The sequence below is a fragment of the Moschus berezovskii genome, chromosome 23 (assembly GCF_049115385.1).
Source record: "Moschus berezovskii isolate FMDL1 chromosome 23, NW_MosBer_1.0, whole genome shotgun sequence".
Taxonomy (NCBI): domain Eukaryota; kingdom Metazoa; phylum Chordata; class Mammalia; order Artiodactyla; family Moschidae; genus Moschus; species Moschus berezovskii.
This window is the reverse complement of record NC_142482.1, coordinates 22,708,743-22,727,605: the sequence shown is the minus strand read 5'-3', so window position 1 is coordinate 22,727,605 and position 18,863 is coordinate 22,708,743. Positions and strand designations below refer to the sequence as shown.

Sequence of the window (18,863 nt, the reverse complement as noted above, 5' to 3'; positions counted from 1 at the left end):
TCTTTTCCCTATTTGGAACCAGTTTGTTGTTCCATGTCCAGTTCTAACTATTGCTTCTTGACCTGCATACAGATTTCTCAGGAGGCAGGTCAGGTGGTCTGGTAGTCCCATCTTTTGAAGAATTTTTCATAGTTTTATTTTTTATCCACACAGTCAAAGGCCTTGGCATAGTCAATAAAGCAGAAGTAGATGTTTTTCTGGAACTCTCTTGCTTTTTTGATGATCCAAGGGATGTTGGCAATTTGATCTCTGGTTCCTTTGCCTTTTCTAAATCCAGCTTGAACATCTGGAAGTTCACGGTTCATGTACTGTTGAAGCCTGGCTTGGAGAATTTTGAGCATTACTTTGCAGCGTGTTAGAAGAGTGCAATTGTGCAGTAGTTTGAGCATTCTTTGGCATTGCCTTTCTTTGAGGCTGGAATGAAAACTGACCTTTTCCAGTCCTGTGGCCACTGCTGAGTTTTCCAGATTTGCTGGCATATTGAGTGCAGCACTTTCACAGTATCATCTTTTAGGATTTGAAATAGCTCAACTGGAATTCTATCACCTCCATTAGCTTTGTTCGTAGAGATGCTTCCTAAGGCCCACTTGACTTCAAATTCCAGAGTGTCCGGCTCTAGGTGAGTGATCACAGCATCGTCGTTATCTGGGTCATGAAGATCTTATTTGTATATAGTTCTTCTGTGTATTCCTGCCACCTCTTCTTAATATCTTCAGCTTCTATTGCATCCATACCATGTCTGTCCTTTATTGTGCCCATCTTTGCATGAAGTGTTTCCTTGGTATCATCTTGGATGACCTCTGAAAGTCTCAGTTTCCTCATCTATAAAATGGGGAGGCTAGAGGAGTTACTTCATATATGTGTGTAAAGAGGGCTCAACACAGCACCTGGCATTGAGTAAGTGCTCAATAAGTCAGCCATTCTCTATTCCAGGTCTCAAGTCCTCAATTTCTCAGGAAGCTCTCAGATTCCCAGAGTTTCCCAGTCCTGTCTCCTTGTCCCTCTCAGGTGGTCAATGCTGAGGGACATAATAAAAGCTGCCATTACCTGGGCACCTCTGGATGCTGGCTGCTGTGCCCGGGCACTGCCCCCAGGGGCTCTCTTCAGGGGACCCTTCAGCCCAGGCTAACTGGAGCCCAGCCCTGTCGGAAGAAATCAGTGATTCTAAAGATATAGGGAAGCAGGTCTCATGAAGGGTAGTGTGCTCTGTGCTGGAAGAGGCATCACTTTGAAATCATGTTGCCTTCATACATGTTGAATTTCTGCCCTGCCAGTTGCCAGCTGTTGATCTTGGGCAGGTTACCTAGCTTCTGCAACCTCCAGCATCCTCATGTGTAAAATGAGGATTATTATGAAAAAGGATGATTCTGAGGGCTAAATATGCTAAGGCTGTAAAGCACGGAGCCAAGGGCTGGCCTGCACAGATGGTAACTAGTAGATGTTTGTGGAATGAATGAATGAATAAGCTAGTGGCTGGAGCTCTGTTTGCTGTTGTCAGATGCCCTTGAGGGAAGGCCTGTGAGCTGGCAGAGGTGGGCGTGGGGCAGGGACAGGGGCCACACACAGGCAGGGGCGGGGAGGGAGAGGGGAGGAATATCCCGATCATCATAACTTACACTCACGCAGTACTTAGTGTGCGCTGTATGCTCCTCAGCATTGTCGTCAGTTAACTCGTTTCATCCTCCGACAAGCCTGCGAGGCAGTCTTTCCTGCACCCCCATTTCACAGATGAGGAAACTGAGCGCAGACAGGGTGGGGAGCTAGATCACACAGCTAGTGCGGGTTGGAGTGGAAGCAGGCAGCCTGGCTCCAGAGACCATATTCTTAACCAACATACCGTATTCACCATCCCAAGCCTTTTATCTTTTTTTACAAATTTATTTATTATGGCTCTGTTGGGTATTGGTTGCTCTGGGCTTTCTCTAGTTGGGGAGAGCGGGGACTACTCTCTAGTTGTGGTGGGCAGGCTTTTCATTGCAGTGGCTTCTGTTGTTGTGGAGCGTGGGCTCTAGGGAGCATGGGCTCAGTAGTTAGGCTTAGTTGCCCCATAGCATATGGGATCTTCCTGGACCAGGGATTGAACCCATGTCCCCTGCATTGGCAGGTGGATTCTTAACCACTGGACCACCAGGGAAGCCCCCCGCCCCAACATTTGACCATGTTCTTTGAGCTGTTAGAGGTGGCATCTTCATCTCTGCAACCACTCTGTTCCTCACTGGGCTACAGGACTGATCTCCAGAGACCCTCTTCCCCACTGAGAAGAATCGGGCAACACGAGAGAGTGGGTATTTCCTGACAGCCCCGGCCCTTGAGGGCAGGCCAGTCCCCAGGGACCATCACCAGAACCCTAAGCTCTAGCCAGTTGGCAGCTGACTTGTCGGGATGCAGAGCTTTCAGGTTGAAGAGCCCGCACAGGGATGGGCAAAGAGGAGGATGCAGGGGCATCTCTGCCCAGCGCCCTGTTGGCCACAGCGAGCAGAGGGGCCAGGAGCTGTGTGAGAGGAGGCGCCCAGGATCCTCACGGGGCCTGGGTACCTGTCACGTGCTATTGGGCTGAGGGTGGGGTCGGCCAGGGCCATTAATTCGTCAGAGGAGTCAGAAACCCAAGGCTCTGTTTGGCAAACTTGTGGGGGTTGCTCCCTGCTCTGAGCTGTAAGATGACGGAGCAGGGGTCACGGTCTAGCTGTACCCACCTCAGAGTTAGATGGGTCTTGTGTGCGTCAGTGCATGTGGAAGGCATGCTTAAACTCGGGAACCATGCAGTCCTGTGAGGGAATGAGGCGATGTGGACCGCGAGGCCTCTGGGGCTGGGTGGCCAAGCTCAGAGTGGCTCGGGTTAGTTCAGCTGTGAGCCACTCGGTACAACGGTGATGACACCACGTGTGAGCCTCGACCGGGTGGGTGACGTGCCTGCAGTGTGCTCTCCTTCAGCCCTCACCACGGCCCTCTGCAGTGTGCGCTGCAATCAGCCCCACGTCAGAGGGAAGACTGAGGCTCCGAGAGGTTGCCTCCTCGTCTGCACACACAGCAGCAAAGTAGCGGAGCCAGGATTCTAACTGGGGCAGCCGGCTCCACGGCCCAGCTGCTCCGGCAAATCTGCCGGGTAGGGCTGTTTGAAGACAAAATGAGACCCTCCAAAGTGAGACCCTCCAAAGTGTGAGCTCAGGGCCTGGCATCTTGTACCAGGCAAACGCGAACTGCTGCTGTCCTTTCTAATGGGCTTGGTGCCTGGAATCCCCAGGCCTCACACCTCTGTTCTCCTTCCTCCCCACCAGGACGTCGCCACAATGCAGTTCTGTGCCAACAAGCTGGACAAGAAGGATTTCTTTGGGAAGTCTGACCCCTTCTTGGTGTTCTACAGAAGCAACGAAGATGGAACGTGAGTTCCCCGGCAACACTTCACCCCCCACTTCCAGGGCTACAGGTTGCGGGGTGGGCTGAATGGTGATGACTTGCCGGGCGGGCTGGCTTGGGCCATCTCCCCCTGGGGCTGCCCTGGGGCCCCTGCTCTGGGTAGACGTCAAAAGGGGCTCCTGGCCTCTCAGATGGGGCTGGTGGGGGACAGATGGCAAGCCCTCAGTGACATTCTGAGGGTCTCAGTGACGGCGAGTGCTGGGCATGTCAGAGATGGAGGCAAAAACAAGCGAGAACTCGGGGTCCCTCTGACAGTCCCCTCCTTCCTCAACATCGATCAGTCCCCATCTCTAAACCTAGTCTTCACCCATCCACAGGCCTCGGATACCCCACGACACATGTCCCCCCAATTTCTTCCTCCTCAGCATGGCAAATCTGCACCCATCTCCCTACCTGGCCCCACACTCTGCCACAGGCTTCATTCAAATTCCCTCCCATCTTTGAAACCAACTCCCCCCTCCCCAATCTCCTCTCCTCGTCTTCATCTGGAAGCCACCCACAGTATGATGGAAAGACACACGACTATTAGCCAATGTAGGTCAGTGATGTACGGAGAGGGACAGATTCTAGGCTGAGGGTCTGCGGACCTGAGTCCTCTCCACCAACCGGCTGTGTGACCCCAGACAAGTGTGCCCCCTCTCTGGGCCTGTTTTCTCATCAGTGAAATGATCTGGTTGGACGAGGCAGTCTCCACGGTCTCTTTAAGCACCATAGCTCTGGGAGGCTGAGGCCACTTTATGGCTGGGATTCTGCAGAATGAGGAAGCCATGGGGCCAGGGAGGTTAATTAGAGAAGCGCTGCTGGAGAGAGGAACTGGGGAGCAGGTTTTAAAGGAAAGAAAGAAAATCGGTCCATGAGGGTTGGGGGTTGGGAAGGGAGGCTCAGGGAATAATAACTCTCTAGAGAAACAGTGTGTGCAGAACTAGCGTGCCCTGAGCAGAGGGCAGGGAGGCCTTGCTAAGGCCCCTAGAATCTGAAATTCCGGGTGTGTGTGTGTGTGTTGGGGGGCAGGGCAGCAGCAGAGAGGAGGTGCTTCACTTCAAGGGAAAACGGATTTTTAAACCTGAAGGTACAAAACAAGGGAAATTTGGTACGATAATTTGCATAACAAAAGGATTCTTTGTCTCACCAGAGGACTCCTAGCAGAATTTCTTTAAATAATCCTTGTTGACTTTGACTTGACTTGAGGGAGAGAGGAACAGGTCGGAGTGATGTTCTGGGTGCCCATGGAAATGTCCACGCAGCTGCCCTCCGGTGGGGCCGCGCCAGGCCTCGTCTCAGAGGGGAGGGCCTGCTGGCCGGCAGCTGGGAGGAGCTCGGGCTGTGGAGCAGGAGATGGGTGTGTTGCAGGACATGATTAATCTGGCAGAGCGGCGTGTAGGATGGATGGGGAGGGGGCGGGGGCTGGGAGAGACTCGTGACTGACACAGTGAGCAGGTGGGAGGTGCTGAGCCCCGCGAGCTGCGCCGTGGAGACGGGCAGGGGCGGAGGCGGGAGGGGAGGATGGGGCGAGAGGCCGGTGCAAGGCCTGGCATGGCAGAACTGGGGTGGGGGCTGCAGCCACACCCCCTCCCCGGTAGAGGAACTGCCGGGAACCCAGAATGTTGAAAATAGCAGAGGAGTTGGTCAGATGGGGCCGGCGATGGGGGGTTATTTGAGGGCGGGTTCCCCTGGAAGTAGGGGCTGGGTCTCTCTGGGGTGGGGGGTGGGGGCAACCCAGGGCAGATGGAGAAACTGATCCAGAGGGAGTGAAATGTCACGCCTGCCATCCTAGGAGGGAAAAGGGCAGGAAACATCCACAGAGCACCCCCTGTGCTCCTGGCCCCGCACATACCTTGTCTTCTTCAATCAGAATCACTGGTCTGGGAGCAGGAATGTGGTGACAGACAGCCAGGCTCGCCAGTGGCTGCCAGTCATCAGCTGTGTAACTTTAAGCCAGTGTCTGAACTGATGGAACTTTCTGGGATGGTGGAAATGTTCTATATCTCACTGTCCCGTATGGTTGCCACCATGTATAACTGCTGAGCCCCTTGAAAGGGACTAGAGTGACTGAGAAACTGAATATTTTTAAACTTTCATTTCAGTTAATTTCATGTAAATAGCCACGTGTGGCTAGTGGCTGCCATTCTGGGCAGTGGAGCTCTACCCTCTGTGGTTCAGTTTCTTGGCGATGGGGAAAATCCTAACACTTCCCTCCCAAGGAAGCCGTGAGGATTAAATGAGTTAATTCGGGTTATTAGAGCAGGGCCTGGCGGCATTCGTTACGGTTCTCTGGGGGAGCTCAGTCACTTGCCTGGGGCTGCACAGCTGGAGGCAGCGGCGCTGGGACCCCCAGCTCTCTTTGGGGGAGCTCAGTCACTTGCTTGGGGCTGCACAGCTGGAGGCAGTGGCCCTGGGACCCCCAGCCTCATTGTCTGAGGCTGTTGGTTCTCACCGCCCACCCCCGCACCTCACCCTCGGAGCATGTGTTGAAATGAATTGAACTGAGCTGCGAGATGACCGCGGGGACCCTTTCCGCACCAGGGCCTTGTCCCCCTCCTCCCCACCCCACCCCTCCCGGGGCAAGTACATCAGGAGATCAGGGGCCTGTGGATTTAGCGATGGAAGGGGGGAGGTTGGGGGAGCATAAAGAAAGTGGTTTCAGGCAGGAATCTGAAGCAGAAAGCAGACCACACAGGGCTCACGAAGAAAGACATATAGGGAGGACGTGAGGCTTAAGAGCGTAGCTGATTTGCTCAGGCAGTTTGGCCGGCCTGGAAGAGGAGCTCGAGAAGGCAGGGGTTCCAAAGAGGTGAGGAGGCCAAGAGGGTCCACAGTAGGTCTGGTGTCTGTTCAGGTGGGAAGTGAGGGTTTTTGCGGGGTGTGACCCTCCCCCGCCCCTGCACCGCACTGCCAGTTGCTGCTCCAGAGTCTCCCTTCCGTCCACTCCCCTCATCCCGCCCCACCCCAGCCAGGCTCCTCTTCCTGCCCAACCTGCTGCCCCAGCCGCGGGCAGCGGTGGCCCCTCCTCCCCGGCCCCCATTCCTCTCATCACCAGCTCTGGGGTGTGTGGGGAGGTCTCCCACATGAACCTCACACTCCAGCGGGTGGGCGAGAAGGAGCACAGAAGAGAAATGCTGAGCCGTGGTGACAGGAATGACATTTTGACTTGAAAATTGCCAGAGAAGAAATGGCACAGGGCTGTGTGCTTAAAGGCGGGGCTCAGGCACCTTCCCGGGTGACCTTTCCAAGCCGAGAGGTAGCCGGGGTGGGTGCTGGGGAATCTCAGGGGCACAGACCCGGCCCTAAGCTCCACTCGGGCTCCCAGCTGCCCCTCCACGGGGGCTTCCAGGGCAGGGCCCCGTCAGGCATGGCATAGGGAGTGGGCCGGGAGCTGGATGGGCACCCAGCTGGGATGAAGCCAATTCTGCACTTTCAGTTTGCAAAGCAAGCTCGTGGATTCAGACTAGAAGAACTGAGAGGGTCCTAGAGATCATCTCAGCCAGGGGCTTTAATTTCACTGGCTTGAAATGCCAGTGAGAGCTATGGAAACTCTCCTCTGAGAAATACATTTATTCGTTAGTTCATTCCAAAAAAATATTACATGAACACCTGACTAAGGGCCAGGTGCACTTCTGAGCTCTAGAGTTATACCAGGGAACAAAGACAAAGCCTTGACCTTACGGAGCTTACATTTTGGTTTCAGACTGTAAAAGAAATGAGAAAGACCCTGTCAAATGTCAAATGGTGACAGATGGGGTGAAAATAGCGGTATAGAAAGGGACTAGGAGCTGTCAAAATCAGGGGGCCAGGGGGCTATAAATTTTTGATAATGATGCTCTGGGCAGGTACTCATGTCACAGAGATGACATTTGAGCAAAGACCTGAAGGAAGCAATCAGGTGAGCCAGGAACATGGGAATCTGGGTGAGAGTCGTCCAGGCAGGGAACAGCAAGCACGTGAAACTCAGACACCCAGTTCCACCGATGATTTCAAAGGTTCACAGATTCCTAAAGCCCACCCTCAGATCCTTCCATGGGTCTCGGATAAAGAAAATCTGATAGTGGCCAACTCCCTGGGATCACAGATGAGGAAACAGAGGCCCAGAGGGGGACAGGCTTGGGAGGAAAGAGGCAGGGCGTGGGGAGGGAAGGGCTGTGATGAGATGAAAAGCAGACACTGCCCAGGGAGGCAGAGGGACAGGCTTCACCCAGAGAGCAGCAGGGGCCAGAACCACATCTCCTGACACTCCTGCCTGCTGCTGGAATCCTCTCTGCAGTGTTTTCAAGAGCTGGCTGTCTAACTTCAGCTTGGATGCTGCTAGTGACGGGCAGCTCACCACCTCACAAAGCCATTCTTTCTACTGTGTGGCAACTGCCGAGACGAGCCCGCCAGCCCCTCTGGTGTCAGACTGACGGCCTTCCTTCTCTCCTCTGCCAGGTTCACCATCTGCCACAAGACGGAGGTCATGAAGAACACCCTAAATCCAGTCTGGCAAACTTTCTCCATTCCCGTGAGAGCCCTCTGCAACGGGGACTATGATCGGTGAGATGAGAAACTGTCCCTCTCCCCAAGCCCAGATGTGGGACGCACGGTCGCGTGGATGAGGGCCAGCCCGTCGGTAGAAGCAGATCTCCTGGAGCTGCGTGCTGGCAGCCCTGCGCAGGGTGGGCCTGGGAGTCCCTCTGCCTCCCTGGGCAGTGTCTGCTTTTCATCTCATCACAGCCCTTCCCTCCCCACGCCCTGCCTCTTTCCTCCCAATCTGAGTTCCCATTGGTGGAAGCCCTCCCAGGCTGGGGGTGGGGAATGTGGCTGGAAGGTACCAAGGATTTCTGGGAAGCCAGGGTGTTGGGGCGCCTGGCCTGGAGCTCAGTGGCAAGTCTTTTCACTGTGCCCCAGACGGCAGATCTAATTGCAGGCAGAGGTCCCCCACCTGCCCCAACTGCTGGCTGAGGGTCTCTGGGGAGTCAGGATCCTAGGATATGCTCTGCCAGACAAGTTGCCATAAGTGGGGGTGAAGGATGCAGTGCAAAGAGCTTGTGGGATTTTTTTTGACCCTTCAAAGCCTACTCATAATACATGTCCTCACTGAGTGCAGATTGCTGAGTGTGGATACCAGATACCTACTTTCTAATCCTGGCTCTGTGACAAAAAGGCACTGTCAACCTGGGCCGACTCTGGCCTGTCTGAGCCTCAGTTTCCTCATCTGTAAACTGGTTATTTACACATCCACCTACCTTATAGGGCTGCTTTGAAGCTCACATGATACAACCTATATAATAAGGCTCTGGTTTAGAGACCTGGGTTCAATTCCTGGGTCGGGAAGCTCCCCTGGAGAAGAAAATGGCAACTCCCTCTAGTATTCTTGCCTGGAGAATCCCATGGACAGAGGAACCTGGCAGGCTAGAGTTCGTGGGATCGCAAGAGTCGGACACAACTTAGTGCTATCTTGCAAGAGTCAGACATGACTTAGTGCTATCTTTCTTTCTTGCATAAAACGCTTCCCTGGTGGCTCAGCAGTAAGGAGTCCACCTGCCAATGTAGGAGACACATATTTGACCCCTGGGTCAGGAAGATCCCCTGGAGAAAGAAATGGCAACCCACTCCAGTATTCTTGCCTGAGAACTCTCATGAGCAGGGGAGCCTGCCAAGCTACAGTTCATGGGGTTGCAAAAGAGTCAGACACAACTTAGCGACTAACAACAATGCATAAAACACCATTCAGCATTTCATCCACAAATGTTTACTGACTCCCTGCCATGTGACAGGCACTGCATTAGATGCTGGGAAGTCAGCAGGAAACAGAACACAGAGTCTTCACCCTTCACCCAACCTCTCGGAGTTTACATGCTAGTGGGGGAGGCAGACATTAATCCAATAATCACACAAAGAAACGTATAATTACAAATTGTGGGAAGTGCAGCGGGTGGGGCTGTGGGATGGAGCTGTTACACAGAACTGGTCCTTGTTTAGTCACAAGAACCCAGCCTGGTTTCCTGGTGATTGCTAGAGCTGGTAGGGGCTTCCTGGTCAGGGCTGCCCAGGTGTCCCTGAGGGAGCTGGGCCTCTGCTGGCCACTCCGACAGGAACACTCGGCTGTCAGAATGGACACCTCAGGGCCCCCCGGCTGGTGGCATTGGCGTGGGATCCCCAGTGTTCTATTCCCAGTGGCTACTGACAGGGTATGTGTGGTGGGTGAGGCGACAAGAGTGAGCAGATGGTTGGCCTCCAGGCACCCCTGTCTCCCTCCCTCTAAGGCTGCTGATCCAAGAGATGAAGCAGCTTCTTTTTCCTGCCTCTCGCCTGGGACAAAACTGCCACAATTTATTCCGCAGGTGGTCATGGGGCACCTACTGTGTGCTGGGCAGCTGTGTGGCATTCAAGGGAAGGTAGCTGCATTTCGGGGCTTCCCAGGTGGCTCAGTGGTAAAGAATCTGCGCGCCAAGCAGAGGAGGCAGGTTTGATCCCTGGGTCAGGGAGAGTCCCTGAGAAGGAAATGGCAACACACTGCAGTATTCTTGCCTGCGAATTCCCATGGACAGAGGAGCCTGGCAGGCTACAGTCCATGGGGTTGCACAACAGTTGGGCATGACTTAGTGACTAAACAGCAGAGAGCTACATGTCCATTTTCCGAGGGACTATAGCCTGACCACAAGGAGCACACATGTGCGCACATGTATTTCATTTTAGTATTATTATTTTGGCTACCCCGCCTGACATGTGGGATCTTAGTTCCCCAACCAGGGATCAAACCTGCTCTCTCTGCGGTGGAATCATGGAGTCTTAACCCCTGAGCCGCCTGGGAAGTCCCTGCACACATGTATTTTAGATAGCTAAATAGCTGTGTAAAATGAGGCTGGAAACAAAAAGAGGCATTTCAGTCTAACAGACTCCTGTGTCTGGCCAAGTCCTGGGCCTTCTAGGGTGGTGGGGAATTGGGGGAGTTGAAGCGATAGGGTCTAAAAGAGGCTCAGGGCAGGTTGGAAGGTTGAGGGGGGTCAGTTCCTGGGGCCCAGGGCTATAGGAAAAATGGTTGGAATAGAGAGAAAAGGAGGGGACTTTCAAGGTTGGGGATGGAAGGATGTGGCAGCTCAAGTCTCAGGGGGTCCAGCTGATCCCCCACACCCCTGCACCCAGGGTAGGGCTCCTAGGGGCCTCAAAATCCAGTCTTGTCAGGGTCAGCCAGGAGGGCAGCCTGGCTTAGAGGCCTGGGCTCACTGTTCAGCCATCAGAGAAGTTGAGGGCTGGTGAAGAGATGCAGGTCACAAGGAAAGTCCAGGTGGACTCCCATATGCCCATCCCATGCTGACTCCTGGACTGGCTTCCCCCCGAGATGGCTACAGGCAGCTTGGGCCCTCCTCCAAAGCCAGGAACAGGTTGACTGTGGTGTGACTTACTGTGGTGTGAATGGAGCGGTCATGTGTGTCATCCTGGCCTGGTGAGCCCTAGGGTCACCTACACACCCAACAGCCACTCAGGAGCTGCTAGAATTTAGGAGGCCCTGCTGGGCAGGAGAGGGTGGGCCTTGTGCAGGAAAGCAAGGCCCCTTTCCACGCCTTCCAGGGCACCTCTTACAGCCTCACAGGACACATTGGCTTTAATCCAGGAGCCCTGTCTTCTAAGCCAGCCAGACACTGGGCACTGTCTTGGGTGCTACGGACACACTGAGCTATCAGACCCAAGCCTCCTTCTGAGGTTGCTCCTAGGCCAGGGTGGGAGACAGATGGGTCATAATCACAACAGCAAAGGCTCCTATAACCCTTTCGAGGTAATTGATATATGTGAACTAATTTAATCCTCCCAACAATTAGTAACCTCTTCTGAAAAGGTACAAATACCACCCACATCTCATTGGTAAGGACACTGAGGCCCAGAGAGGTTAAGTGACTCACCCAGGGTCTTACTGCCAGTCAGTGGTCTTACTGGCAGTCAGTGGTCGTACCAGTAGCTGGACCCCGGCAGGCTGACCCTAGAATCTGTGTTCTTAAACTCCAGCGCTCTGCTGACAAATGGTCAAGATATGAGGTGAGTGTGGTGGGATTGGAGAACAGCTCTCAGAAAGCTTTGCCCGCAGGCTGGGGCAGGTCTGCTTTGAGTCTGGAGGTCACAGGAAGACTCCAAAGGCCTGACATCTACCTGGATGTGGGAGTGAAAGAGACAAAGAGGTTTTCAGGGTTTGGAGCTTGGAGGATGAGGGATAGTACCACTGATGGAAATGGGAAGTGTAACAGGTAGCCAGGGTATGTGGCTGTGGGACAGGGACAGTGGGGTTCTACTAAGGGGAGAGGAGAACAGGATCCCCAGGAAAGGGCTGGCAGAGGTGCCCAAGGCCCCAGGGGAAGGGCACAGGTCAGGAACAGGAGAAAGAAGAGGGGATGTCAGAGAGGAAAGAGGGGTCCAGAGCCGGGCAGCCACAGCCAGAGGGGAGAGATGAGATAAGGGTTCAAACAGTCAGCTGCTATTGTGAAAAAGAGGGCCGGAGGTGAGAACAGGGGATGTGCTGAGAAAGGGTGGTTTTCTTGGAATGATGCAGGTGGAAGCCAGTTAATCTTTTTAAGATTTACCTAGTCTTTAGGACACGGGCCAAATTGTGTCCTAATTGGTTGAAATGCAGTATCTTATTTTATGAATTTAAATTTCACAGTAACCCTAGAAGGTGGTACTAGTGAGGTGCCCATTTCACAGATGCGGTAATGGAGGACCACAGATTCTGTAACTTTCCTGGGCAAGGAGAAGGTGCGTTTCTCTTCTCCACAAGTCACCTCTGGTCTGGCCCTGTGATTTGGGGTTCCCCTAGTTTCAGTTCAGTTCAGTCGCTCAGTCGTGTCCGACTCTTTGCGACCCCATGACCCTCTAATTTTACTGTATTTCCAGTCCACGGAAGGCCAAACCGAAGCAAACCAGCTGAGGAGAACTGGAGTCAGAGGAAGTCGCATCCAGATCAGAATGAATCTAGCCCTCCAGTAGGGGGATGAAGGCTCTTTTCCTGCCTTCTGCAGTCCCCCTGCTCTGTCCTTGAATATTCTGTGACTTGAGGATTTGTCTCTGTTCAATCAAATGCCTCTAGGTCGGGCTGCTCTCACTCATACCCTCATGGTGAATGAGTAGCTTTTAAGAGTGATCAGGGTGCTGGGTTTTCACCTGGAGAGAGGAGAGGATTCCCAGGAGCCAGAGAAACTCTGGCCTGGACTGAACGAGTTGCTTCTCCTGTGAGCCCCACTGCACCCTGAGCCCTGGGAGGGGCCGGGCACAGTACGACGGCCTCAGTTAGGAGTGTCTTATCCCAGCTCACACAGGTACCCCCTGCACCCAGACAGAGGAGGCAAAGCAACACTGTACAACCGGGTTGCCCAGTGCCCCTGCCATCACGTCTCCTGCCTGCCTGGGCCCGTAAGGCTCGATGCGTCTCTTCTTCTCCAGAGCATCTCAGAGTAATGAACTGAGTCAGTTAGTTTAGGGTGAACCCCACAGAGCCTGTCTGCATCAGTGAAGTGTACCTTCTCCTGCCTGGGAGAGGCAAAGGTTCATTAGGAGCAGACCCGCAGCTCAGCTTGGAGGAGGCTACAGACAGATGTGCTATTGGTGTGCTGGGAGGGAATCTGGGCATCTTTGCCAGCGTCCCCACCCTTGCAGGCTTGCTGAGGCTCACACACACCCCGCTCTGTCATCCCTGCCCCACATATTCAGAGAACAGCTCCCATCCCTGAGCCTGATGTCACTGCTGACCAGCTCTGGGGAAAGCCACTCCCTTTGGAACTATTTTTTTTTTTAATATTTATTTATCTGGGTGCACTGGTTTTAGTTGTGGTTCACAGGATCTTCAGTCTTCATTGCAGCAGGCTGGATCTTTCATTGCAGCCTGTGGGATCTAGCTCCCTGACCAGGGATTGAACCCAGGCCTTCTGCATTTGAGCACAGAGTCTTAGCCACTGAACCACCAGGGAAGTCTCTCCCTTTGGGATTTTGTGGAAGGAGGGTCTTGTTACTCTGGCCCACTTCACAAAGTTTTAGAACATCTTAGTCAGTCAACAGGTATTTAATAATGTGTATATTACCTAATTGGAGAAGGCAGTGGCACCCCACTCCAGTACTCTTGCCTGGAAAATCCCATGGACGGAGGTGCCTGGTAGGCTGCAGTCCATGGGGTAGATAAGAGTCGGACATGACTGAGTGGTTTCACTTTCACTTTTCACTTTCATGCATTGGAGAAGGAAATGGCAACCCACTCCAGTGTTCTTGCCTGGAGAATCCCAGGGACAGAGGAGCCTGGTGGGCTTCCGTCTATGGGGTCGCACAGAGTCGGACATGACTGAAGTGACTTAGCAGCAGCAGCAGCATATTACCTAATGGGCTTCCCTGGTGTCCCAGCGGTAAAGAATCCACCTACAATTTGGGAGCCGCAGGAGACGTGGGTTTGATCCTTGGGTCAGGAAGATACCCTGGATGAGGGCATGGCATCCCACTCCAGTATTCTTGCCTGGAGAATCCCATGGACAGAGGAAACTGGCGGGCTACAGACCACAGGGTCGCAAAGAGTCGGACACTCCTGAAGCTACTTAGCACGTATGCATGCATATTACCTAATAGATGCCAGGCACTGTTCTGGAGGTTGAAGATAGAGCAGTGTACAAAGCGAACAAAAATCCATGGCCTTGTGGAGCTGACATTTATATGCTGAATGGGAATTGTTTGGGAGATGGGAGTTTGGAAAAAAGGCTTGAATGTTTTAGATGGAACAAACATGAGTCCAGTGCCAACTGTGTGAACAATGTAGTTGCCTTCTGATAGCAATCGTGAAGTGGGTGTGATTATCCCATTTCACAGAGGAGTAGTCTCCAGGGCTTCCCCAGTGGCTCAGCGGCAAAGAATCGGCCTGCAACACAGGAGATGCAGGAGTCATGGGTTGGATCCCTGGGTCGGGGAGGTCCCCTGGAGGAGGGCGTGGCAAACCACTCCAGTATTCTTGCCTGGAGAATCCCATGGACAGAGGAGCCTGGCGGGCTACAGTCTGGTGGGTCACACAGAGTCAGGCACGACTGAAGCAAGCACACGACAGTCTCTGAGGGTGAAGCCGGTTGCCCAGGGCCACACAGCTAAGCGCCTGGAAGAGCTGGGATTGCCACCCAGGGCTGCCTGCCCCGGAGACCACTGCCTCCCAGACGAGGTGCTCTGTGTTCTGAGCCGTTTTGTGCCAAATAAGATGTTCATTGTGTGAGGTCATTTCATTGTCCCACACCCAGGAGCCCCTTCTCACAACCTGACATGAGCCCTGGCTGGGCCTGTGCTCAGGGACTGGGAGCCAAGATGTGCAACCCAGGAGTAGCACACAGGGTGCCTGGGGCTGCCCAGCCAGGGCTGGACGGTGACAGAGCTGTTAGTAAATAGTCAAAGCTGTGTCTGGCTTCTGCCATTGCCTCCCCCATCTCTGGGCACTTCTTTCTTCCCTGGTTCTGGAGATTGCAGCATCCAGGCTCCTGTGACACCCCACCCCCACCCCACCCCTCACAGCCATCCCTGGATCCTTGATTACTCAGGAATCTCACCCTCATTGGTCTCAATCTCAGCTGCAGATTCCCGTCCCCTGAGGAACTTTTAACAATTCCCTGCACAGGCTGCACCCCCCCAGGCCAATTGATTCTGAATCTCTGGGGTGAGGCCTCACCATCAGGATTGCTAAAGCTCCCCCATGGGATCCGATGTGTAACCAAGTTTGAAAAACAGTCATTTCATCTAGAGAGGTTAGAGGCTCTGGCAGCACATTAGAATCAGCCAGGGGACTTGTAAAAACTAGCTTTGCCTGAGTTCTTTCCATACCAATTGAACATGCCTTCTGGCGGTGGGATTTTTAAAAAACCTCCCCAGTGATTTTTTTGGATCTCCAAGGCTGTGGCTATGAGTGGGGTCCTTCCACAGCCTCTGAGCATGGGGCTGTCCCTGATCTGGTCACCTGAGGGACTAGTGTTGGTGATCCAAGGGGAGGGACTCCTTGCTGAGGTCCCTGAAGGTCCCCTGCAGAGCTGGAGGGGGTGGCTCTGGGGAAGGACTGGGAGACATTGGGGAGTAGGGGCCTGGCTCAGACCCTCACCAGCTGTGTGACCCTGGACAAGTCGCTGGGTGCCCTTAGGGCTGTTTCCCCAACTGAAAACCAATAGCTAGAGGTCATGTCTCCAGCAGATGCAAAGCAGCAGCACTTGTGGAGACTTCCAACCTAGATTCCTGGGCCCTGCCCAGAACTGCCAAGAATTGGACCTGGGCGGGGGGCGGAGTCTGTGTGTCTGAAAAGCTCCCTGGTGATCTGCCAGGTGGCCAGGCTAGGATGCTGCCAAGGTCACTTTCAGCCTTGTCATTCTAGGAATCAGAAGTTGCAGAGCCCAGGTACCCAGGCTCAGGTGTCCCTCATTTAAGTAAACTGCATGTGAAAAACTATCGCAAGTGTGGCCTGAACGCTAAAGTGGAGAGGAGGAGGCATTTTCATAGAGACCCAATGCACTCCAGGCGCCTTTACCAACCTGTCTCCACAGCTGTGCTGTATGGCCCTTAAATTTTGTTTAGTCGCTAAGTCCCGCCTGACTCTTGCGACCCCATGGACTGTACCCTGCCAGGCTCCTCCATCCATGGGATTTCCCAGGCAAGAATACTGGAGTGGGTTGCCATTTCCTTCTCCAGGGGATCTTCCTCTCAGGAATCGAACACGCATCTCCTGCTTGGCAGGTGGATTCTTTACCACTGAGCCTTCAGAGAACCACCAGGGCCCCTTACTATGCCTCCTTCAAAATGATTTCGTGGCTCAGTGAGGTTAAATGATATCTCCAGGTCCCACTGCTCAGGGCCCAGCATCACAATCCACACCCCAGCCACTTTCCACTCCTTCCAGACCACCTGCCCACCTTCAGAGGCCTAGGTTTTTTTTTACTTCCCATAATAATTCACCTCAGAGAGACGTAGTGTTTTGTTTTTCACAGGAATTCAAAGGATTTCTCTAATTGGTGGACTTCTGTGCCCGCCCCATTTCACATTTTGGTAACAAAAAATCCAGTTGCTGCCCAACCTCTGGGGCATACCTCCATTTCTGGAACAGTTTCTATGCCAATGAGGGAGAATCCACACCCACCCCCAGGCCCCATGAAGGCTCATCTGAAGGCAGACAGCGCCTCCTTCTGGGGGCTCTGGAACCCCAAGGCCGACTCCCTGCAGCCCAGAGGAGCTGGGCTTGCGGCCACAGGCGAGATGATGAGATATTCATAGAACACTGGCCCAGGCAGCCGCCTCTGCCTGCCCCGTTTAGAACTGAAGGCTGGAGACCCCTGGGCCCCCCATGCCTCTCCCACCTCCTCATATCCTGACCCTGCAGAGGGACCTGGGCATCTACCCTGTCCCTCGGCACCTTTGGAGGACGGCTGGCACCAAGGATTAACCTGCAGCCCTCCACCACCCTCCTCTGCCTCTGGTCTGCTAGCCTGCTGCCATGGAAACGGGCTAAAAATAAAATGGGCTCTCAAAGCCCAACACCAAGCTCAGGAGTCAAAACAAACTAATTAAAGCAGCCAGGCTAAAATGTGAAGATAATTACGCCCTCACTCGGGAGCCAGTCTGGCATGCAAAAGCTTCGAGGGCCATCTCCAAGTCAGGGCCCCTGAGCCCACCCCTGATGGGAGGGGGTGGGGGGCTCCCTACCATTCAGACTCCTCAGACCCCGGGGTCCCACCACACAGTCTTGTGACTACGCCCCAGGAGAGCCCACCCTGCTTAGGCCTTGGATCTAGGGAACACCACACTCCCTCTACACAGTCCCACCCCGATAGACTCAGAGTGTGGCTTCATGCTGGGACCTGTGCGCCCTTTGGGGTGGCCAAGGAGAAGGTGGGGTGAACTAGAGTCTGAGGTTGCTTCTCTACATCTGGCCTGAAATTCAGGGAAGTCTCTGTGCAGTTTTGGGGCTGCCTGGGTCCCTGAGACCTGAGGCTGCAGAATCACTCCTCTGTCTCTCTTGGGCCTCTCCACCATGGTCCCTGGGTGTTTCTGTATCCCCTTGTGGCCCAAGAGCAGGAGAGGGCCCCATTCTCAGGCCACGCAGGTGCTGGGTCAAGTCCATCCCACCACAGGCCCTTTGCTTTACAGGACCATCAAGGTGGAGGTATATGACTGGGATCGAGACGGCAGGTAAGCTGGCAGAAGGACGGCAGGTGAGCAGGGAGGGGTCCGCCCCTGGGGGGAGGGCGGGTCTTGCTCTTGAGGAGAGAGCTGTGCCCAGGCCCCCTGCGCATGGCAACTCTAGGGTGAGGGGCCTGGGTTTTCCTCATCCCTGCCCCGCTCCACTGAGGTACTGGAAGTCCAGTGTCCTGCAGGAACATAGCGCAAGGGGAATGAGAGGCCTCTGTTCCTCAAATAGTTGTCTAGCGGCCAGCCCAGTGTCCAAGTCTCCCCCACACTTGGGAGAATTTAGGATTTTCTGAAATGTGTGTGTTCTAAGGTACAGGCAGATGTTCGTGACCTCCTGAGCATTGATGATCACGGTCTCTGTGTGAGGCTAAACATTGTGGGGTGATCTAAGTGCAGAAGACAAGCTGGCCCTCAGAGACTTCCTGAAATCCAGCAGGGAGGCCCTTGACTCCTCAGAGGAGCTGTTTGCAGGGAGCAGGGCCGGAGAGGGCAGGAGCTGGGGGAGGTGAGCTTTGACGCAGGAGCCGAGAGCCAGAGCCCGAGGAGGGCTGCACCCAGCACTGGGGGCCAGTGTCTCCCTCTTCTGTGCATCTGAGTGCCCCCCAAGGAGCCGGTATTGCTGGGGATCCACAGCAGGACCAGAATAGGCCTCTCACATGTTTAGTAGAACCATCATGCGCTCTTGCCAGTTGAACCAGATCCAGGTACGCCATCCCTCCTGACTTTTGTGAGTCCTGCATCCTGTGCTGCTTCAGGGGGTGTTGTACGGGGGCTTTAAGCCCTGCGGTCTCCACTGGTGCCTCCTAAGTTTGGGACGTGGACTGGGGATGCCGTGGAGAGCGGTGCACACACAGCTCTACATCAGGCCCCAGCTTCTTCCAAGGAGCTCACCTTTCCACCATCTTCCGACACAGAAGCCCCAACACCAATGCTTCCTCTGCCAGCTCACCCTGGCCCCGCCTCTCTCCACTTGAACCACATCACAGGCAAGTCGGCCTCAGGCTTCCACCCAGCACTCACCTCATCTCTTACCCCGGGCTTCCCCAGGCTTCACCTTTGCCAGCGAAGCTGGAAGTGGCTTGAAAAAGCTGGCTTAAAATTCAGCACTCAAAAAACTAAGATCATGGCATCCCGTCCCACCACTTCATGGCTAACAGATGGGGAAAAATGGAAACAGTGGCAGACTTCATTTTTCTTGGGCTCCAAAATCACTGCAGATGGTGACTGCAGCCATGAAATTAAAAGACGCTTGCTCCTTGGGAGAAAAGCTATGACAAACCTAGACAGTGTACTCAAGAGCAGAGACATCA

At 54.1% G+C, this 18,863-nt stretch overlaps 1 protein-coding gene across 2 annotated transcripts in view; it reads left to right on the top strand.

The window, feature by feature from the left end:
- The window catches only part of CPNE5 (copine 5), a 101,414-nt gene that overhangs the window by 60,369 nt on the left and 22,182 nt on the right, over positions 1-18,863 (top strand). For both annotated transcript variants that reach the window (XM_055406719.2, XM_088831098.1), the window contains 3 exons: positions 3,276-3,379; positions 7,834-7,938; positions 17,512-17,553. In XM_055406719.2, the coding sequence (XP_055262694.2) occupies positions 3,276-3,379; positions 7,834-7,938; positions 17,512-17,553 (251 nt within the window). The remainder of the gene's footprint in view (positions 1-3,275; positions 3,380-7,833; positions 7,939-17,511; positions 17,554-18,863) is intronic.